The 23225-nt window shown below is 50.9% G+C and overlaps 1 protein-coding gene across 1 annotated transcript in view; it reads left to right on the forward strand.

Moving 5' to 3' along the window:
* The first annotated feature begins 1707 nt into the window (after positions 1-1707).
* Positions 1708-23225, forward strand: part of CYFIP2 (cytoplasmic FMR1 interacting protein 2) — a 51421-nt gene continuing 29903 nt past the window's right edge. Inside the window, exons 1-11 of the mRNA XM_062002519.1 lie at positions 1708-1778; positions 8374-8514; positions 10471-10560; positions 10641-10718; positions 12684-12785; positions 14147-14328; positions 14636-14732; positions 15427-15555; positions 16742-16846; positions 19835-19926; positions 22597-22714. Of these exons, the coding sequence (XP_061858503.1) occupies positions 8398-8514; positions 10471-10560; positions 10641-10718; positions 12684-12785; positions 14147-14328; positions 14636-14732; positions 15427-15555; positions 16742-16846; positions 19835-19926; positions 22597-22714 (1110 nt within the window). The 5' untranslated portion in view covers positions 1708-1778; positions 8374-8397. The remainder of the gene's footprint in view (positions 1779-8373; positions 8515-10470; positions 10561-10640; positions 10719-12683; positions 12786-14146; positions 14329-14635; positions 14733-15426; positions 15556-16741; positions 16847-19834; positions 19927-22596; positions 22715-23225) is intronic.

Raw genomic sequence — 23225 nt, forward strand, 5'->3', positions numbered from 1 at the left:
ACACAGCCAGATGATGCACACTCTCCTGTGTCTGGAGCTGCTAGGGGCCTGACCCTTGCTGCCATTCTTCCCAGCCTGCAGAGAGACATGCAGGACAGGTAGAGAGAAGCTCATTCTATTATCCTGTGATCTAAGACAACACAGAGTAGAAAATTAAAATAATACCACAGCATTCATTGAATTCCCACCCCCCTGAGCTGGATGATAATGGGAGCAGATTAAACTGTGCAAAGAAAAGAAAAGAAAACCAAACAGCAGTTTTTACTGCGAGTTTTCTTGAACTGACCTTGTTTTACCCACAGCCTCATAGCAATATCAGCTCTTACATCTTTTGGATCTGCAGTGAAAGTGCTCACTGAATGTTTCCGTCAAGTACTTAATAGCCAAAGGAGGAATGATGGCTACAAAATGTTCCAGTCAAAGAAGAAATGCTATGCAGGGGATGGAGTCTACTCCCAGAGATGCCATTAGTAGATTTTTTCAGGTGTGATCCTGTCCATTAAAACAAAGATGGTTCCTAAGACTATCTTGTTGCTTTTGCACCTTGCAGACCTCTGTGCCTTCAGCCCATGGTGTCCATTCTGTTTATTGTAGCAGAGCTACAGTGTAAACCTGGTATCCATGCTTCCCTGCAAAGCCAACACATACCCACGGGGAGCAAGCTCTGCCCCCCTTCAGCACAGACAACAGAGCAGCAGTCTCTAAGGAATCAGTGGTCTCTCTAACCCAGAAGGGACCAGATGGCAGTCCATTTTTAGTATAGCCTGATGCTCAGGAAAGGAACACTGCCAGGGGCAGCAAGGAAATATATGTAGAGCTATATCCAGACTTTCAACAGTCTTTGGGTGTCCACCAATTGTCTTTCAACAGAGACAGACAGATGCATCAGAAGCAGAGGGCTGCAGAAAAAGGAATGAAGGCCCCACACACAGTTTCTATCAATCACCATGAGATGTTTCTCTGGAAGATGTAGGAAGATCAGTTTGGACTTCGTGGTAGGTCTGAAGAGCTGTATTGGAGATTTAAAAACAAGCAGAAGGACTGGAAAGTTGCCCCTGAAGAAATGACAGATGCCAAAAATGCCAAGAGGAAGATCATTTGGGCATGGTGCTGTCTCAGAAGTGGCTTGGCGCTCTGAGCAAAGGCATTGGCTTTTGGTCCCTGACATGCTTAATGACCAAAGCTTTATATGTATTCCATAAATAGGGGTTTTGTTAAAAGGGTAGGTAAACCCTGAGGATGGTACAGGTCCCTTGAGAGACATTGTGGCCGAATACTTGAGACTCAGCAGGCTCAGCAGCGGGGAGCTGGGGAACCCCATCCGGATCCTGCTTTCCCAGCGACCCAAAGGCGCTCAGCCAGCGCCGGACCTCCGCGGGGCCGCGGCAGCCGCCCCCTGCCCTGCGCCCCCCGTGCACGGGGCGGGATGCGCTGAACCTTTCCCTTCCCCAACCTTCCCCAAGCTGCAGGAGGCCCCGCCGTGCCAGGGGGACGCTGCCCCCGGCCCCGCCGCGCATCCCCCGCGCATCCCCCGCGCATCCCCCGCGCTGCCCGGGGGAGGAGCCGCCTGCGCGGCTCCAGCCTCTTCCCGCGGCGGGGGCCGGGGCTCCCCCCGCTCGGTGCCGCGCCGTGCCGTGCCGTGCCGTGCGGAGGGGCCGGCGGAGAGCCGCGGAAGTGCACTTGCTGCAGCCATTTCCTCTCTTTGTGCGGGCGGCGCGGAGCATCCCGCAGCGCGCAGCATCCCGCGGCGCGGAGCATCGCACCCCGCGGAGCGTCAGGTGAGCGGGGCGCGGGGGCTGCGCGGCCTCACACCCTCCCTCCCCAGCTCCTTTCACCCACCCACCCTCCCTCCCCTCCGTCCCCCGGGCTGCGTGGGGCTGCGGCCGCTGCTGCCTGGCGCGCCCGGGCGCGGACGGCGGCGGGGCAGGTGCGGGGGCAGCGGGAGCGCAGGAGGCCCGGCCGGGCCGGGATGTGCGGGGATGTATCCCACAATGCTTAGAGCTACCTGCAGCACTCAGCCTCCCCGCAGCCGCAGCAAGCGCCGGGAGGGGGGATGGGGAAGAAAATACCGCAGATCCCCTTCTTTCCCCTTTCCATCTCGCATCCCGGCCCCGCACCTCCAGGACGGGGGAAGGGGCCGAGCCCCGGGCCGGCAGGCGTGGCGGCCCCACCGCGGGCAGCGGCTGCAGCGTTGAGCCGAGCCGGGGTCGCGGCGATGCGCGGCGCGGGGAGAAAGGGGGATGGAGGGGGATGGAGGGGGATGGGGGAGCGGCGGCGGGCAGCGCCGGGCTGGGGGCTGACGGTGGCCCCGGGGGCGCTCCCGACCAGCGCCCGGATCCCCCGTGGCGTGAAAATATGGTGTCGCTGGGGGAGGAGGGGGAGGGACGAAGCGTCGAGGTGTGAGCCAGGGTTGGGAGCGATGGGCCGGAGCTGCGGCCGCGGGTTCGTGCTTTGGCGTCGGTTGGAGCCGGCAGACCCTCTGCCGTGTAAACCCGCCGGGTGCCTGTGCGTGAGACCGCTCCGGAGCAAGGTGCGCCCCGGGCAGCGTTTCTTTGTACTGAATCCCCCAGCCGGGGCCGCTGGAAATGCGTGGTGCCAGCCGCATCCCACCTGGGGAGGAACGGCTGGATTCTGCCGTGGGGGTAGGACTGGGAAGGAATCGGGAGAAGAAAAAGGGACATACTAAAACCTCCTGCATGTTGAAGGTTGTTTTGGAGAAGGGGGGAGGGTGAGGTTGCGTGTGCTGTCCAGCGGACGCGGCCAGCAGCAGAGCTCGTCTCCCCCTTCACCATCTGCCACTTTCCACAGGGGGTTCCTGGCTGGGGGGGTTGGAATCACAAAGATCTCACAGAAGTAGGCTGAGTCGCTAAACCCTCTCCTCCCCTCCAGCCCTGCACGGGTATGGAAAGAAAAAGCACCCACATCTTTTGCATGATGACAGTTGTCTGGGGTTAGTCACCGAGGTGGGTGACTAGCCTGGTATTTTGGTGTCTGTCACAGCTGTGTAATTCCCTCCAAAGGATAATCCTTTTCTCTGTACAGTTAATTGTTAATAACAAAACCCAAGGAATATGGAAAAATCTTCCATGTTCTGACCAGGGTATTCTGGAGCAAAGCAGAGTGTGCTGTCATGATAATGATTTCATTAACGATTATCCTGTTTGCATGAAAACCAGAGAGATTGGTTTTGGAAGATCAACAATTGGCCAGCTATTAACAGTGCTGTCCTGTATGGTTTAATTCCCCAAGAAGCACTTTAACCGTCAGCAGCGGGGTTGCTGATAAACTTGCTCTACATTTCTCAACTGTATTGGAAATGCAGCTTCCTATACCTGCCTGCTTCCTTGACTGACTTGCTTTCACACTAGGAAGAAAAACACAACAAAGTTATTCTAATATAAATACATTCCAAAATCATTGTGTTGCTGAGAGGCAAGGGTGGCGTAAATGCCTGGAACTCAGCCCTAATGGAATGGCACAAAATGTAGAGTGGAGATACAGAGAAACTGTTTCAGTAGTTGTGCAGTTTGGCTTCCCTTTTTCATGGGAAGGGTAATTTCATGGTTATTAACATCTGTGTCTGTGTAGGGCAGGAGCCCTACACAGCTTCCCTTGTCCTGGCTGTGTTTATTTGCTTCTGCAAAGAACCTCCTGACCGTGGTGGTGGTTGCAATTACAAGTAATTTTTGCAGCATGAGAGAAGGGGTTGATGACATGGATGCTAAAGCACAGGGAACTTTAATCCCATGCGTTGTAGGCAGAGTCAAACTAAACTTTTGCACCCTGAAGTTGTTCTTCTTTGACTAAAAATATGTTTGTGGGCAGATGCCTCCTCTTAATATGAGGTGAGGGGTACCAGAAGCAGTCTGCTTTTATGCGCCTAAGACAACACTCTACTGAGGTACTTGTTGGGCCAGGATGGCTCCTGACAACTGGTTAGGTGCTATTTTGAGTAAGAGGGTAAAGCATTATCACAGGTGCAAAAGCAAAGTAAGGGACTTTCCCAGGTTACCCAGGGACTGTGTGTCAGAGCTGGAGAAGAATCCCAGATCCTCAGGAGATGACCACATGTTTGTCCTCCTCTGCACTGCCATCTTCCCAGCAAAAGTAATTTTGCTGCTTGTCTCACCCCAGGCTGTCAGGGTTTGGACTCCGTCTCACTGTCTGTCTCCTGGGTGATTCTCTGATTTTTTTCTTGCCTCCTTTCCTGCTCTTGGTATCTCCTGCAGCTCCAGCATGAATGTCTGCTGTAGGAGCAGGAGAGATGAATAAGCGAAACAGCCCATGCTACTTTCCCAGAGCTCTCAGCTGTGCAGCTTCGAAGCTGAACACATATGCATGCAACATATTCATTATGGCCCTGCTTTTAAAAGTCTTTCTTTGTTCCCCCAAGCTGCTCCAACAATAAAGTCACCTTTGTTCCTCTCACTGCAACGAAGATATTGCACCGATACTTCTGGGCAAGCATTTCGGTGGGGAAGGTAGGACCTGCCCTGAAAGCTCAGACATTTGGGATGTCCATCCACACTCCTTCTCAAAGCCTTCCTGTGCTGTCTGTTAAACCTGACCCCCAGGCTGCTGCCACAGAAGAGTCAATATGTCTGGAACTCTTAATTTCCATTTCAGGGTGGTGGGGCCATGGCTGGCTCCCCACACTCTCCAGACCTCCCAGTGCCTCAGCGTGGTCATTTGGCTTTAGAACGTGTCAGAGACAGCCACGGGGGTTGCAAATGAGATGTGGGATGGGGAGAGGAAGTTTCTGCACCAGAGGGACAGAAAGCATGGACAGCACTGCACTCATTAGCATCAATGCTCATTAGCAGAAGAGTTGGTGGCGGCGTCTCTCTCTGGGGTTTCACTGGGGTGAGGTTTGGCTTCTGACAGACCCAGGTTCAGTTTTGAGACTTTGATGTCTCTGGCCAGCAGTAGGATATGGAGAAGAAAGTAGTTTTGAGAGATGTCTCTCAGCAGCCTGTGTGGCTGTGTTTGAGTCCATGCAAGCAGGATATGCTTCCTGTGTGTGGGGGAAGGCTTCACCCCGTCATGCATGTGCTACAGCAGCAAAAACTCTCCTTGGCAGGCTGCTGTTCTGCTCCCTGGACAGCACGGCCCACAGCCCCATAGCCAAAGTGCCATCAGCAAAGCAGCAGCATGGGCTGACTCTCTTCCCAGCCTGGCCATCCTTGCCCTGAGGCCCAGAGAGTAGATGGTGGTTAAATCTTAATGAGGACTTTTTGATGAGTGCCACGGGGATCCCCGTCTCCCCTGGGCTGGAGCTGTTTGGTCACTGCTACGTTGCCTGACAGCTGCCCCCTCATTGCTGGACCGAGAGGATGATGCTGGATTCACCAAAGTGGTCCCAGCATGTTTGTGTTAGAAAGCTTTTGTCAGGAAGGTGAGGGAGGGCAGCACGGGTCTGAGGCACAGGGACTTCCTTGTGGCTTTCCCAGGCAGCCCCTGTGCTGGGGAGACTCCACACAGCACCCCATGGGCCAGGACAAGCAATTGCTGTTGCCTTCAGGACCTTTGTACCAGTGCACAAGCTCCCTGCTGCTAGATGGGCAGCGGACTCCAACCAAAAGCAGGGACCTCACCAGCCCTACAACCACCCCAAGGAGCAGGCGAGGGGCCGTGGCATGGGCAGAGGGGGAATCACTCGAGGCTGCTCCTCCATGGATGATCTGGGGTGAGGATCCAGGTCTGCCAGCCCCAGACCAGTGACCTCTCCATCACATGCTCCAGCTGCAAAGTTGATGTCTGTGGCACTGTGCTATGGGCATGAGACCCAGGGGAAGTCCTGACAGACCACACTTTTCCCCGTGGCCTCCATTGGGTTTGCTATTTGGCTTAAGAAAGCATAGAACTGAAATTGGGAGTTCCCATGAAGACTCATCTGTTAAAAACCACACAGTCTGTGTCGCTTTCCCATCGGCATCCAGATCCCTGCACCCCGCTCAGCTGTGGCAGAGCACAGGGTGGGCCAGTGGCTGGCGGCACTGCTCACTCTCTATGGCTTGACACTTCCTTTTGTGCTCGTGTGTTTCCACACACTGCCTCTCTTCCTCTGTTTGAGTGCAGGGACCGGCTTTGCCTTGCAGGTTTGTGCAGTGCCCAGCATAGCCAGACACTGATGCTGTATTTGGGACCATATGGTCTGGTGTGGCGCAAAGAACAGCGATAGTTTTGTCCCTTGAGCTGCTGAACTCTTTGTCACAGCATGACTGGGGAAGCCTCTTGCATTACAACAGCCTGCCAACACGTTGCACAAATGGCCACAGAGTTTGACAGAGTGTGGAAAAAATGAGCACAAATAAACAGCCATCATCCTCAGAGCTATAAAATGAAACGTTTTTGTCTTCCCAAGCCTGAAGTATGTAATGAAGTACCAGGGATGTTGTTCTGGGGGTCATGAGGTGCTGGAGGATGGTGGTGGAGAGCGGTGGGCAGCTGAAGAGGTCCATGGGCTGGGCGAGAGAAGCTGTTTGCCTGGGCACAGAGCAGCGCGGGTGCTCACGGGCAGGGAGGAAGCTGCTGCTGCCTGCAGCAAGCCAGGACCTAGTGTCTGGTTTTGACAGTTGCTTCAATTTGTAACAGGAAACCATTTTAGCAGAGAGAGGTGAAGAAGGAAACAGAAATTTGAGCATGTAGGGAAAGAGCTGCTTGAGATTGTTTTTTTCAGGCACTCATTTCGCTGCAGGTTTAACCAAGCTTGTTTCTCAGCTGCCTTGTACCTTTGGGAGGCATTTGTGGAGGTGGAATGGGTTTTACCAGGCTCATACATATTCTTGCAGCCCATGTATGCAGGCGGAAACCACGACAAGATGCTGAACAGCAGACTTGTCTCTCCCGTCTCTCAACACGAAGCCGCCCCAGGACTGCACATCCCCATGTACAGCACCCTCAGCCACGCTCCTCGCCGCGTGCATGTGTGTCTGTGGATGTCCTCAAGTCTTTGTCCTTCCATGCTCTGAGCTCTGGAAATGAAAAACCAACTTATATTCTTGGAAACAATGACTCAGTTGAAAAAAAATCGAGAAGGACCTAAAGGGGTTTGTAGCAGACAATTATGTGAATATGAGCACCTATAGAGATGTTGTGGGGGTGAAAGGAACTGATGTAAGCAAGGAGAGAGGTTACATTACTGTTGCATCTGGTGCTTGTGCAGGCACTGCCGGAGCCTTGGGTCCTGTTGCAGTGTCTGTACTTCAGAAAAAAAACAGTTGCAAGATTGGATCAAGCTTAGAGAAAAGCCAAAGAGATTATGAAAGGATTCAAATACACTCTGTAACAAGATAGGCAAAGAGCTCAGTCGCCCTTCCCGAGCCAAAGTGAAGGTTGCAGAGTGTTGTATTCAAATATGTGAGTATCTTGATGGGAAATTTGGTAACAGAGAGCTCTATTGTCTTGCAGATTACAGTGATAAAACACATTTGAAAGTGGACAGGATTTGAGCAGGGGGGGAAAAAAGCACTGGGAGGGGTGATCTGCTAATTGAACAACATGTCAATAAAGTGAAGTCTCCCTCTGCAAATGTTTAAATGCAGCGGGATGTTTTTCCAGGAGACACGTGCTTTGTAGGTCAGGCCAAAGCAGCTGCACATGGATTAGGCATTAACTGGGGAAGCCCTGTGGCTGTGATTATACGAGGCCTCAGCCTGGATGACAGCAGCCATGCCTCCATGCTTGTGCACTTACAGCAAGGGCAAATGGCAGAGGAGATAAGGGACATAGTCCTGAGCTCTCCCATTTGGGTAAGTGCCAGTGAGCTTTCAGAAAGGTTTCCTTTCTATTTCACATGCCACTGCACGGTTGGCAGCTGGGCAGGGGACACCACGTGTGTGGTAAAAACTGAGAGGGTTTTTTTAACAGCAACTTCTTTTTTTGGTGCTGCCTGCCTGCACAGCACTCCATCCTTTCTGGTTCACCTTCAAGAATGCAGTTTGTTGCTTACAGCTTCCAGCACCGTTCCTGTCTGTGAGGAGGAGAGCCTGTGAGTGTCAGCATCAGTCATTTCAGTCCTCGTTTTGCGATGGTGCCGCTTTGCATTTCGGAGCACCTGCTTTCACTTGGGGCTGCTGAAGCTGCACTGCAGCACCCAGCTGCTCTCCATCTTAAGCAGTTTTGCATAGAGTTAAGTAGAGAGGGGCATGAGTGAGTAGTTGTGTTCCTCTTACTCTGCATTCCTGCTCTGTTGTTGAATCAGAGAAGGAGAGATGACACAGAGATGTAGGTCAAATGCACGAGAAAAGGAAAACGAGACAAACCGGGATCGTGTCTCCTGCAGTTCCAGCCAGTCGTGCTTCCAGTTTTGTCTCTTGGTGCTTTCCCACTCAGTCTGTCTGTCTATCACCCTCTCTTTTCCTTTGGATTTAGCACGGAAACTGAACATCCAGAACCATGACCACTCACGTCACGCTAGAGGATGCCTTGTCCAACGTGGACTTACTGGAGGAGCTACCTCTTCCAGACCAGCAGCCATGCATCGAACCGCCTCCGTCCTCTATCATGTACCAGGTACCTTCAGCTCCCAGAGGTGGTGGGGCAGGGAGGGTTGTTCCAGTAGCTCATGCAAAGCCCGAGGGCGCATGATGTTGCTGAAAACATCCTGGGTTCACCATGTTTAAGGAGACGTTTAGAACAGATCTAGCCACAAATCTATTCTCAAAGGCTTTAAAAGGAGAGCTCTAGGGGTTGGTGAAAGGGATCTTTAGGCTGAGTAAGACATAGGGAAGCTAAAAAATGAGGACCAGAGTGCATGTAAGGGGTAGGAAGCAGGAGATAAGGTTTGTGATAACAGCAGAAAGTTCTCAGAGATGTTTAATTACTCACATATTTCTGTGTTGCCTTTTTATGGCAGTGCATGCGTCTAAGTAGGTCACAGTCAAAGTTCTGCCTGAATTTGGCTGGCCTGTGCTGCCAGCACAGCTGGAGCTGCCGGCCTGGGGAGCCGATGGCATGCAAGGGAGGGCAGGCACTGCAATCCCTTCTCTGCCTTCAACAGCCACAGATTTAGCTGCAGCTGCACTGGCTGAGCAAAGCTTGGCATGAGCCCAGGGCAAGGCTTTGGGATCCGCAGCAGGATGCCTCAGCTGCTTGGCCACCACACCACACCCTGCCCTACAGCACACGCCCAGGGTTAAATATAATATGGGGTTGCTTTCTTCATCCTGCCAGTCCTGAATTCATGGCTTGCCCAGGGCAGTGTATAAATACACCCATGCAGTGATTGCCGTGCCAAGTACGCGGGGGTCTGGAATGACAGTGCCTCTTTCAGCAGGTCAGGCTGCAGGCTTGTTCACTAGTATTACTATCTCTGCACTGTATCGGACCCAAAGGCAGCTCTGTGCTGCTCACATTTCAACTCTGGAAAATCCTCATAGCATTTTTGCTTATCTCAGGTCATTTTTACTGGCTCATGTCCTGCGAGAGGCTCAGAGTCCAGCCTTATGGCACAGCCTCCTTTCAGGGCCACAGGTGTGTGCATAGTGCTGGGCCTAAAAAAACCTCATCTCAGCTATATCTAGAGGTATTGGACAAGCCTGTTTCCTTGTCACACTGGGTTTGTAGGTAGCCCATTGCTAGCCAGAAGTGTTTATGCAGCCTCAGCTTTTCTTGTCACGTTATGTCCTGGAGGCACTAAGAGTAGCCCTGTTACCATGGGCCTCTTACTCAGGAAAACAGTTATAGAGGTGGACATGGTTGCTACACTGCCAGTGTCATTGCAAGGAGCAGATCTGGGTGCCTGAGACACAGCAAATACCATCAGTCATCCTTCATGGGGTAAATGACCCAAGCGCAGAGTGTGTGAGCAGGCACTCGGCACGGAGAGGCTGAGGGGCAGCTTTTTCATCCCCTGCCCCACTCTGCACTTTCTTGCTCCTCTGTCCTGACCCAAAGCAGTAGCTCAACTTCCAAAACAACTGTTCATCCCAAAGCATCTGCTTGGAAGAGCAATGCTAGCACTGATAATAGTGTCTGGATGAGTGCTGACTCTCATGTTTTCCAGGCATCTCATTCCTTGCCCTTTCTGTGTGTTTATTCTTTGACATTCCTGCTGACAGGATGTGGTCTTCCCGTAGCAGCCAGGGCACAAATAGAAATGAATGAGGCTGCATCTGTCCTTGAATTGCCAAGCTAAAAGCTTTAGAACTGCTGTAGGTTTGCTCTCTGGTGTGGCTGCAGTTTCATGTAGCTAGTCTTCACGTGGTTTGGCTTGATTTTACAAGGGTTTATCAGTCTTGAGTGCCATGTTTTTGCACATAGAATCTGCAGGGTTTCCTCTAAGAAACATGTGTGATTCAGACCTATTGCTGCAGCACCTCAGACTATTCCTAAGCCGCTCCCGTGCCCCTGATGCTCCCCAGGAGCCCTCTGATTCTGCTTTCTGACAACACGTCCCATACAGGACTGTATCAGGTGAGTAAACAACTTAGCTGTGTTTTAATCCCCATCTCTCCATTTTGCCCATAGGCTAATTTTGACACCAACTTTGAAGACAGAAATGCCTTTGTGACCGGCATTGCCAGGTACATCGAGCAGGCGACGGTGCACTCCAGCATGGTGAGTCCCCTGGGTGCTGTCCAAGCAGTGCTGAGCCTTTGGTGTGTGCCCTGCCTCAGCAACTCCTCTCTGTCTTTCAGAATGAAATGCTGGAAGAAGGCCATGAGTATGCAGTGATGCTGTACACATGGAGGAGCTGCTCACGAGCCATCCCCCAGGTACTCAAGCCCTTCCCAGTCAGGGCATGTTCCTGCTTGGTTTTGTGCTCAGCGTGGGTTGGTTTGGACTGGAGACAGAAGAACACAAGGCAGAAAAGGATGAAGTACATAGAGAGGTTGAAAATGGAGACCACTGATTCTTCAAATTGTCTTCTCCCCACCAAAGACTCAACCACTGATCTCAGCAGCTAGTAGCCATTTCAGAAGCAGATCTAGAGTGCTGCCCTAGTAAAGGGCACCTGCTGTGCACCCTCACGTGTATTAGCACCCCTCTTGCAGCATCTCTCAGCCCAGTCACATTCACTAGCAGCTGACTGCCTTATATACATTTCCTGGTTTCATGAGCCCCTCCACAGCTCCCCAGAACAGTCACAACCTGAAGTCATGTCATCCCCACAGGAGCAGCTTGTTTGTCCTACAGCTGGTAACAGGGCTCAGCTGAGCACAGCTCTGGTCCAGTACAGTACTTGGGATAGCATTGTTTTATGTCTTGGGTCTTTGCCCCTTTGCTATCTGGAGAATAGGTAGTCTTACTTAAAGTAGTGTGATTATTTCCTTCCCAATGCACCACTTGAATGATTTTCTCTCTCATGTTGTGAGAAGATGGAGTTTGCTTCAGGCAAAGGCAGTTTTTGGAAGGTGAGAGTAAAATTATCAGGTCTGTTTTATGTCACACTTTCTCTATACCATGGTATGGTATCACACCATTACGTGGTACCAGGAACTTCAGCTTCAGTTAAAAATTGCCCTAGTGCCAAGCTGTACTCCTGTATTGTGTGAAGAAGAGAGCCCAGGCAGCCTGGGATGAAAAGCTCTGGAGATTTGGACGACTCAGGCTTGCTCTGACTTCCACAGAGCAGATTAGGCAGCTGGGGCAGGTTTCAGTATCCCAGACTGCTGCCCAAACTCTGAGGTGCTCTCCCTGCCTCACAGGAGCCCCCAGAATTGTAGGTGTTGTGCAAGGGTGCATGAAGGAGCACTCTGATACGTCAGAAGCATTTCTCTGAATGCCCTGTCGTGCTGCTGATATACCTGAGCATCCTCATCTCCCCTCACATTTAATCATTCTCCTCCTCTGCTGCTAGTTCTGCTTCAACAGTTTTTAGTCTTTTCCTCTCCCCAGCCTGAATTTTGGTGGCTTCATCCTGCAAACACCTACAGACATGAGTAAGGTTGCTCACATGGCCCACTGATTATGATTCAGACTCCAGCTCAAAGCTTCAAAGTGAACACGTGCTGGATCCCTGCAAAACGCTGATGATGTCTTGGGACAGATGCAGTGCACTTCCATTAGCCCTACAGATAAAAGGGTTTGCAGTGCCTCCCAGGAGCCAGGGAAAAAATGTTTCCACATGGCTGGCAATGCCCATGTTGTTGATTCTCCAAAGGTCAAACCTCACTTTCCCTCAGGTTATTCTGTGCTGCTGGTCTCATGAGACCCGGCCATAGGGAGAGTTATGCAGCTGATGGGATATTTGCTCATCTCCCATTGATATTTGATGCTGTGCTGCTGTTGCCTCTCCTGGCTATGCTAATGGAAGGCAAGCTGTGGCTGAGCTGCTGGCAAGACAGTGATAAAAATGACCAACTTTGGCCTTTTGGTGTCCTCCCATCCCAGTCCACCCCCACAACGGTTGTGCCTCTCTGAGCACAGCCCTGCTCTCACCCTGTCCTTCCCTCAGGGGCTGCAGGCAGTGCTGCCTGTGACAGAGAAGCAGGTAATACCACATTAGAAACCTTTTATTTCTCTGAGTCAGGGTTGTGCCTGTTTAATTCATGGAGATAATTTCTCATGTGAGAAATATCGCCTTCTTCTGTCACCTATTGCCTTGAGGACAAGCTCCTCTCAGGTCCCTCAGATGGGAACAGGATTCACTGTGAAACAAGCAGAAGACGGTGGCTATTGCAGTCCACAGCTGTGTTACAAACTGATGCTGACACAGGTGATTTGTCTCTGCAATGCAGGTGAAATGTAATGAACAGCCAAACCGAGTGGAGATTTATGAGAAGACAGTGGAAGTCCTGGAGCCAGAAGTCACCAAGCTGATGAAGTTCATGTATTTTCAGGTAAATGATCAGAGAAAGGTAAAAATAGTTTCTTACTTTGGTGTTAACTTATCCTAAGCAGGGCTGTGCTATCCATTCCTGCCAAGCAAGCTCAGAGTGCTCCCCAATAGGTCTCTTCCTTGCAGCCACCGGCTGAGGTCTTGTCTGAAGCAAAATCTCTGTATCCCTCCCTTTGCCCCAAAGTCCTGTGTACAAGTTGGGAATAAGCACACCTCAGCCCTGAGGTTCATGGAGAGCCAGAGCCACGTGGAGCTAATGGACAGAACAGGCTCCTGTTTTTCTGGGGCATTGGCTGGCGATGCAAAGAGCTGTTTCTCCCCTGGCAGCGGCACAGCTCACTCTTTGCTCTCCTGAAGCAAAGCCAGGAAGAGCTGAAGGCTGGGGGTGCAGCTGGAGCCTGGGGATGGATGCAGCCATGCAGCTACAGACACTCTCCTGCTGTGCTAGCAGAAGCAGGGATGTGCTCAGATGAAGTCAGAGGTCAGCTGGCAACGAGCACCAAAGCTCAAATTTAGCAGTTGCTGCACTTGAGGCTCTTGACAAAATGATTCACTTGGGTCCCAACAGAGCAATGACCACATGTAAACACAGAGCTGCTGTGGGCTCCAAAGACCTCTCCCCATCACCACCTGTGTTTATAACTGGCTGCAGCTGGGTTTCACCATCATTTTTAGGTTTATGTCTTTATGCCCCACCTGAAAAACTGAAGCCTGATCTTGTGGAACACAACAAGTCTTCTGTGGAGTGGCTGAGGGAGCTGGGCTTGTTTAGCCTAGAGCAGAGGAGGCTGAGAGGAGATGTGATCACTCTCTACAACTGCCTGAAAGCAACTTGTAGTGAGGTGGAGGTTGATCTCTCTGGGACAAGAGATGATAGGACAAGAGGAAATGGGCTCATGTTGCATTAGGGACGGATTAGATTGGAGATTAGACTTTTTTTACCAAGAGGGTTACTCAGTGTTGGAACAGGCTGCCCAGGGAGGTGGTGGAGTCACCATCCCTAGAGGTATTTAAAAGATGCATAGATGTGCTGAGGGCTATGGTTTAGTTTAGTGATGGGCTTGGCAGTGTGAGTTTAGTGGGTGGACTCGATGATCTTAAAGGTCTTTTCCCACTGTTAGGATTCTATGAAATAGAGGGTCTGAGCCCCCTTCTCCCCTCAGCACTGAGGATGTTTGTCCTCAGTGGTTTTTAATGCTGCTTTGTTTCGTGGTGATAGTGGAGAGGGACCCTGGAGCCTCTATTCCCAGCAGTAAAATGCTTTTGTTAAAGGAAGGTGGGTAGCTGGAGGGGGACACTAACAACGGTGTGATGCCTGTGCATGAGGCACTGCTGGGGTGACTGTGTCCTGCTGCCTTCCAGCGCAAGGCTATCGAGCGGTTCTGCAGCGAGGTGAAGCGCTTGTGCCATGCTGAGCGCAGGAAGGACTTTGTCTCTGAGGCCTACCTCCTCACACTGGGCAAGTTCATTAACATGTTTGCTGTCCTGGATGAGCTGAAGAACATGAAGTGCAGCGTCAAAAATGACCATTCCGCCTACAAAAGGTGAGAGGGGGGGGGCGAAGCAGTGGGAGCGGGGACCAGACTGTGCCTGGTGTGCAAGGGAGTGCCTGGTCTGCCCAGCAGTGAGGTCAGGTGGGCTTCAGGAAGCTGGGGACTGGGTTTCTGTGCTGTCAGAGGCTCTCTGTGAGTTTAGGCAAATCTCTGAGCCCTGTTGTGTTTCAGTTCCCTCTTGGTAAGCTGCAGGGGAGTCCGAGGTGGCTGCATTGCAGCTGCAGGTCAGAGAAGATGGGTGGTGAGAGTCTCAGGCTGGGTGAGGGGTCCTTGGTGACGTTGGATTTGTCCCTTGCAGAGCTGCCCAGTTTCTGCGGAAGATGGCAGACCCCCAGTCCATCCAGGAGTCCCAGAACCTCTCCATGTTCCTGGCAAACCACAACCGCATCACACAGGCAGGTCCCTTTTCTCTGAACCACTTCACCTTGCTCTGAGTAGAAAGAGAGGCAATGATCTCACCAAGGCTGAGAGCACTTCAGGCCAGACTGTGGCAAGAGCTGATGCATCATTGCCACTAACTGATGGTCTTTTGGTCAGACTGTATCCTTCCAGCAATATCTCCTTCTTGTGGCTCATCCTGTGTGGCTTTGAAGGTCTCTGTGTCAAGACAAAGACCAAGGTCTAAAAGATGCAAGAAGAGCTCTTGGAAGGAGAGTTTCTGCCAGAACCTTTTTCCCCTGTTTTCCTCAGGAAATACACCTAGTCCATCTCTGCAACTGCATGGGGACTGTAGATCAGACCCCCTGACTCTCCACACTCCACAGGCTCTATAACTTCTGATAATTAGGTAATATATTGCTCAGGGACAGGAGAGAGTCAGAAAATCTGCTGCCAAGGTGCTTTTTTCACATCTCCCTGTCTGCTGCTTGGCTGTTGTGATGAATCCGAAGGGCAGAGCTGTCCTGCAGAGGGAAAGTTGTTACTTACAGGTGGTACCTCGAGGTTCTGCCAGTAACTTAAGAAAAGCACGTAGATGAGGTTTGAAGAAACCTCTTAGCACTCTACTCTTGATGTTTTAAATATGTTTCTCCCCTGGTTTCTACTGTTCCTCTGCCCATGTGGATCACGTGGCCGCTGTTGATGTTTCAGTGTCTGCACCAACAACTGGAAGTTATCCCTGGCTATGAGGAGCTCCTGGCAGATATTGTCAACATCTGTGTGGATTACTATGAAAACAAGATGTATCTCACTCCCAGTGAGAAACATATGCTCTTAAAGGTGAGATTCAGCCACACTTATGGGGTAGGGTGCTTGCCTAGTTTCACTTTTGTTCTGGTAAAATGAAGTTCCCTCCCAGGACAATGTTTCTCTTCATTTTTCTTTATATTTTGCTCCTTTGTCTTTTCCCCCAAGCCTTCCCAAGTTTGCCAGCAGCTCTGCCTGCCTGGGCTTAGGCACGTGCATGGTGGTGATCTCCAGCTGGTGACTGGGAGCACTGGTGGGTGCCCTGCACTCTCCAGAGCTGGAAGGGCCTTTTCTGTCATGCACGGATGTGTGAGATCACGGGCTTCACCTGGGTAACTCTATAGGACATGCTAAAATCACCACCGAGTTTTGCAACCCTGAATGAATTTTCTTCTCAATACCCATTCCCAGCAATAATCTCCTGAAGAAGGCAGACCTTCCCAAGTTTGGTTTCCTGACTCCAAACACCCCTCAAGATGAACGTGTGAAAGTATCTGCTTGTTTTGGATATTTGTCCTTACTGTCAGTGCATCATTACAGTGATTGTAATATTTCACTGTGAGGGTGCAATTTCACTGTTGAGGTGAGGGAGCCTTGGCACAGGCTGCCCAGGGGGGTTGTGGAGGCTCCTTCCTTGGAGGTCTTCAAGACCCACCTGGACATGTTCCTATGTGACCTGATCTAGGTGACCCTGCTTCTGCAGCGGGGTTGGACTGGATGATCTCTAAAAGTCCCTTCCAACCCCTACCATTCTATGATTGCAGTCACTATTACTGTGAGAACTTTGTTACCACACTATGAGCACTAGGAAGGTGCTTTGAAGGCTAGTGTGGGCAATTTGGATGTCTGTAATGATTCGTACTGAATTAAAGGGAGAAAATCAATCCAGGAGAAATGGGGGTGTTTTCAGTTCTCTGTGAGTAAATGTTTGCCTTTGGGTAGAGAAGACTTTTGGGTTGTTGTTACGTGGGAGAGAGGAGGAACAAATTGCCAAAGTGAACGTGGTGTTTTTGCTCAGAAAACAGAAGCGATCTGTCACGTGTCCTCTGTCTGCCGTGTACATCCTCGCAGGTGTGTACATCTTATACAGGCTTCTCGTGCACATCACATGGTACAGGAGCCTGAAATGGTCTTTCTTCAAGCTAAGTGACAGAGAGCTGTCTTTGAATTGTGCTGCTGACTTCACGTTAATGAAACCCAGCCTTTCCATCTTCTCCAGGTGATGGGGTTTGGCCTGTATCTCATGGATGGGAATGTCAGCAACATTTACAAGTTGGACGCCAAGAAGAGAATCAACCTCAGCAAAATAGACAAATTCTTCAAGGTCAGTGATGTGTTTGAATGAGGCTGGAGTTTATTGCAGACCAATGAATTAGCCACCTTACTATTGCACACGCTGCCAGCTAAAGGCAAATCATTTACAGGGTTGACAAATTGTCTGAGGGCCAAAGGATAAGGAATGGGGTTGCTGTGAATGTGCATGGGCACAGAGCTGCAGTGTGGGTGAGACAAGCCATGCTGGCCCTGGGCTTGTGGATGTGTGAGCAGTACCTGGGGCTACCTCTGCTCCCACGGTGGTGGAGCTGGTGGGAGCTGAGCACCCTGTGTGCCCTCGCTGGGCAGCTGGCTCTGCCTGCGTCCTTCTGAGGGGCAAAGGATGGGGACGGCACGTGAGATGTCTTGTGGACCAGGGAAGAGTGTGCCAGGCTGATGGCACTTCTATCTCTGCACATTTCTGAGGCAGACCTCCTTCTGAGGAGCACTGTGATTTCAGGCCCCTGTGAAACCTGGCTGGTTTGCTGAGGTCTGGACACAGAGGATGAGGATGGGCAGCCCAGGTGTGATCTGGCAGTGTCATTTTGTGTGTAAACTGTGCTCCCTGCAGGACAGAAAAAGCTTCTTGGGAGGGTTGTGTCAGCCAGGACTTGAAGGTGCCTGTTGAGTTCCTCAAAGGGCTCACCTGGTGGTTTGATGAACTATTTTTTGTCTCATGGATCCAGATTTTGGGGAAGGGCCTGTGAGAACTGGATACTCCCAGTGACAGGATGGGAAGCAACCATGCAGCCTCCCTCTGCCCATGCATATGGGAGCTGAGTCCAGCCACGGGTCCTTGGTCTGTGACTGGAGGCCAGGCTGCACTGCCCCGGGGCTACTCAGTAAGAAGAAGGTTTGGGATAGCCCTGCTGTGTCCTGAAAACCTGGTGTGTGTGTGTGTGAGCCACCAGTGGCAGGTGGAGAGGGGGATGAGAGCCAGCACAGCACCAGCTGCAGCATTCCCAGGGGGAAGTGGCAGCTCCTTTGCATTGCTGCCACACACAGGCTGGGTATAGGAGGCATTTCAAGTCTGGGGCAGGTCAGCTCAGGGTGTGAACACAAATGTGTTCACAGCAAGGAGTAACAGCAGAGCAGAAGGAAAGCAGAGTAATTTCCCAGATGGATGTTTTGTTTTAGACCTACTGAGCTTGAGCAGTCCTTCCAGAGTCCTTTTGCCTCCACTGTATTAATCTGTCTCCCAAGATGGGAAGATTGGTTTTTGTTACCAACATTTTCTCCACATAAGGGAAAATGAGGTGAGGATTTTGAGGTGGGCATAGAGCTCTTCTTCCTCATCAGTCTTTCAGCAGAGTGGATTCTCCCTGCTACTTTAGGGGGAGAGCTGCTGAGGAGCCTGAAAGAAGAGGTTGGTTGTGGTAACAGGGTATAGGAAGCCTCCCTGCCTACTGCCTCAGCTTGCAGTTGATAGATGGTGCTCTGGGTCTGTGCAAAGGCAGGGGATAGGTCAGCCCAGATAGCTGGTTTCATGAAAGGTTGGTTTACCAGCTGCTGCATTCTCACTCTGAGCAATTGAGACCCGTTTACCCCAGTTAGCATCATCTGGAGACAGCAGGGCTTAAATACCCACATACGAGACTATGGCCAGACATCAAAACCTCATGGAGGGGGCAATAATGAGGTGGCTGAATATCCTCCCATTACTGGGGAGACAGCTAAGGACTGCAGCTCTGCAAAAGTGATTTAGCATGCCATCCCTCTGAGTCTTCTGAGTGGTTCATCGTTGGTAATTCAACTGAATCTCAGTTTACATCAAGCCCTCAGTGTAATCTGTAGAGTCTGGTCATCTTGGTGCATTCAGACAGAATGTGGGCCATCAGAGAATCAGGTAAAATATCTTCCATTGCATGGAGTAACTTTCTCCTTTCCAGCTTTTTTTCCCATTCACACTTCAACATCTACTGTGGTCTGACCCAGTCAGTTAAGTACCACTCTAGACTATGAGATCTCAATAAGGAAAGGCCAGCTGCTCCTTTTACTACATCTGCTTATTGCCTTCTGATTAAATTTCTGGTGGGTTGACTGGGAATTTGAGTAGTGAAAATGAACTACCCCATCATTTAAACCCTTTATAAAGGCACTACAGGGAATCCCTGATGAGAGCTTTACACAGCCTCCACAGAAGTCAGATGGAGAAGCGTGTGATGATAGCGCGGGGAATTTACCACCATGTCCCCTGAATTTTGAGGCAAGATTACCTGGGTGAGGTAATCTTGAGGCTTTTTTACCTGGGTGAAGTTGAAGCTTGATGTTTTGTTGGAGAAACATTGATAGCTCTTGGTTGAATTTTGTTGAGCAGCTTAGTGAAGCAGGACCCTGTCTGAGCTCGAGGTACAGTCAGTGCACTTGAATTTATTTCCCATCCAAATCCTCCTGAGATGTGAAGGGCAAGCAAAGCCACGCCACATTGCTCACATCTTTCTCTTTGTGGAGAAGTTTTAAGACACATCACAAGCAGCTGCAGTGCCAGAGGACAGTCTGAGTCCCTGGGGAAAGATGGACATCCCTGAGAGTCCCAGCAGCAAAGCAGCCTACAGCTCCCCTCTGAAGGGAGCCACAGCAACCTGCTGCCAAAATACCAGTGCGCTGGCTTTTCATCTTTCTGTTCCCCTGGAGGATTGTGGTGGGAGGCAATAAGCCCTGCTCAGGAATACACTTCTGTTGTAAAAAGACCCTCTCCTCAGGCCAGTTGCGGCGCTGAGCCCTTCTGGCCATAACCAGCTCGGTATCGGTGAGTCTGGGGCCCCAGAGCACTTGCAGGGTTTGATTTTCCTTGCAAATAGAGCCTTGTGATCATTTTCAGTCACTCCCTAGGTGTGAAATAACCCTTGATCCAGGTTTGGACCTTGCTTTAAACAGCGTGCCACCTTTCCCTAGCTTCAGAGACACAGGATGCTGCTTTGCAGCCCGTGGTGTTGCGCTGAGGCCACAGGCTCGCTCTCTCCGCCGTGTTTCAACCATCTTTTGTTTTCTTTTCCAGCAGCTGCAGGTGGTCCCTTTATTCGGCGATATGCAGATAGAACTGGCCAGATACATTAAGACCAGTGCTCACTATGAGGAGAACAAATCCAAGTGAGTGCCTGCCATAATGTCTCTTGGCTTCTGTGTGTGTCCCGAAAACCGTGGGAGCCACAAACTCTCCGGCGTGCGTGAGGTCTGTGCACGGGTACCCGTGTGTGTCCCTGTGAGGCTGTGAGTCCCAACGTGCCAGCTCCGTGTGCACGTGTGTCCCTCCCTGTCCCTGCATGGGCAGACGTCCAGGGTGCTCCCTGAGCGCGTGTGTGTGCAGCCAGCTACGTGTGACCATACCCCTGTCTGTCTGCTGGGGATCGGGGCCGCCGCTGAGTGCCTGTGAGGTGTGCGAGTGCCAGCAGCGTGTCCCTGCTCTGGAGAGATTTTAATCCACGTTTTTCCTCTCAGGGACAAAATCCTCCAGAGTGGGAACACAGCAGTGGATCTCTTTGCAGTAGACAGGACATCTCTTTAGCTCAGGCAGTTTTTGTGGGCAGCGGGAACCAGAACTGAGCCAGAGACTCGGATGCCCCAGAAATGAATGAATATTGTGGGAGAAGGGCAGAAGTTGAGTCTTTATGAGAGAGCTCAGGAGTGGCATGGTGATGTAAAGCTTCCCAGCATGGGTTTGCAGGCAGTTTGCTTCTCTGTTCAGATGAGTTTGCAGATGTTTCAGATCATACTGGGCTGGTGCAAGACCTACTTGTCTTTGTAGTTTTGCATCAAACTCGGTTATTGCTAGAAAAATCAGTGTTAAGTTTGGATATCCTTGGAATGGCGTTTGCAACCACACATAAGCAAAGCCTCGAGTCTGAGCTGTGTCTGGATGTAGTGGCTGCTGGGAGCTGGCCTCTCACCAGTGATTATGGCCTTTCACCCGTGGGACCATACCATGTAGAGGTCAGATTTCTGCCTTGTCAGCAGGACAAGAGCTAACCTGCAGCCTCATCTCTCTGCTTCTGTTTGCTCGTGCCTTTTCACCCCGAGGGTCCAAGGGTCTCTGCTTTGCTGCCTACCACAGGGCTCACCCAGGAACAGCCCTTTCCTGCCCCCCCAAAGGCTGGTTGAAAAGTGCTGGAAAGTCTGTGAGAAATTATAAAATGTGGCAAAACTTCCCAAGCAAAAGGGTTTCAATTCAAGTTGCTCTTTAAAAAAGAAAAACAGAGACTACTGTTGGGAAAAAATGTCTGAAAAACTGTCTAAAAATCTGCACCTTTTTTATCCCAAATCGGAAAGCACATTTCAACAAGACACGTGTCAGCTGCATTCATTGTCTCATCTCAAAGCCGAGGTAGCTCACAGGCTGTTTACCTGTGCAGAAGTTTAATGTCTGTCCCGAAAGCTGTCTTCCCAGGTCTGTGTGCCGTACCTTACTAACCAACGTTTCTTCCTCACTCACTTGCTTTCCCAGCAAATTGCATGGGACTCCCAACACTTCACCTTGCCAAGGTGGTTCCATGTAATCCCCATTTCTTACTAATTACTGTTTTTGTCACTTTCTCTCCCTGTGTGTCTCCATGAAAGTGGAATTAATTGGTGTTTTTCCCGCATGGCGCTTTGTTTCTGCACTGTGGACTAGGTTGTGTGTGGCAGGGAGGGCTGGTGCAACCCTGGCCATTGCCACTCACCTGCCGATTGTCTGGTGGGGAGCACAGGACATTGGAACGGGTAAGAGGCGAGTGATGGGACTGTGGGAGGATGGATTTCGCAAGGGATGACGTGGTCCAGCGCTCCCGAGACCTTCTGCCACCACAAATACTGGCAACAGATACCTCATGGTTAACTGTAGGAGTGTCTTCATGTCTATGTCCGTGTCAGAGGCACATTTCTCACCTTCCTTTTGTACAGCCCATCTAGATGGGGGAATATGATTGTCTTTAAATGGACGTTTTTTGTAGGGGGAAAAAACCCAAGATCTGAACAGTTACATTGTGATGACAGAATAAGATCCCAGAGACTGACTTTTATTTGCACAAAGCATGTTTGTGGAGCTGTTCTGGTTCTGTGGCTGTGGCTAATAGAGAATGGGGACAAAGATATGAACTAGACCTAATTTGCACCATTTCTTCATATGACTGTGCCTTTGGAAAGGAAGTGCTGCCTTCTTTTAGGACGTGATTAAACTGTTACACAGTACATGTGACTCAGTGCAAATGAAAATCTGGTTCATTTAATCATATTCTACTGGTCATTTATACTCAAAGTTGTTCACTGAGCTGGTAGCAAGAGCCAGAACCAAAACCAAGAACTCTGCTGGCCTCTTGCAGAGTCTTTTTGCAGGAGAAGGCAGCATGACCCAGCTCTTTCATACCTGGAGGGATGACCTCTAAAGGGATGATTATCCTTAGATTTAGCAGAAAGGATGCAAATGATGCCAGGTGTTTGCAGCTCACCCTTCCCTGAAATCTTGTCCAACGATGAGCTGGGAAATAGCTGTCTCTGCCCGTGGGGGTAGGTGACCCCAATGTGGAGAGCAGCCTTCAGGGTGGATGTGACAGAGATGCTCAGGCTGAAAGGTGAGGCAAATGTCCCTGTCATGCTGTGTGAGACCACCTCTGGAAAATGCCCCACACCAGGGGACATGAGAGAGATGGTACAGGGTGACATTTGCCCTGAAGGTGGCATGTCTTGCACACACTGAAGAGAGGAGTTGAGCGCAAGGCCTTGAACCTGAGGTGTCTGAGTGGAGCCCTGTGTCCTATCTTTGAAACCCTTCCTTTTTTTGCCCAGGTGGACGTGCACTCAGAGCAGCATAAGCCCCCAGTACAACATCTGTGAGCAGATGGTCCAGATACGAGACGACCACATCCGCTTCATCTCGGAGCTCGCTCGCTACAGCAACAGCGAGGTAAGAGCAGCAGGGAACTGCCGTAATCAGGCTCCTCAGGTGGATGGGGCTGGCAGGGGACGAGTGTGGCAGGAAGATGGTCTGCCAACAACATACAGTGAGAGGGAAGAAGGACTGTGGTGGAACAAACCACTTCTCCATCCAGCAATGAAAACGCAGGTTATGAAAGGCCTCTGCAAGCACAAAATCATGTGCACCAGAAGACCTAGTGTAGCAGTTTCTGCTCTTGGGCCACAGCTTCATTGAAATAAGCAGCATAAAAAATTCTGCTCCTGAATATTATCAGCCAGGTGGCAGAACACCCATGACTTGCAGATGGGTCTTTACTCTTACACAGAGCCTCGAGGAGTGTTCCCGAGTTCATTTCTGTGCTTCGCATTACTGAGTGTCAGAGCCCTCGCTGATGCCATTGTGACTGCTTTTTGCAAGTGTGGGATCCTCATTCATCAGCGTTGGCTTGATGAATTGTCAGCATTCTCGGCCTCCTCAGCCCTTGTTGAGGGGCTTATTG

Source organism: Colius striatus, chromosome 9 (genome assembly GCF_028858725.1).
Source record: "Colius striatus isolate bColStr4 chromosome 9, bColStr4.1.hap1, whole genome shotgun sequence".
In the NCBI taxonomy this organism is placed as follows: Eukaryota; Metazoa; Chordata; class Aves; order Coliiformes; family Coliidae; genus Colius; species Colius striatus.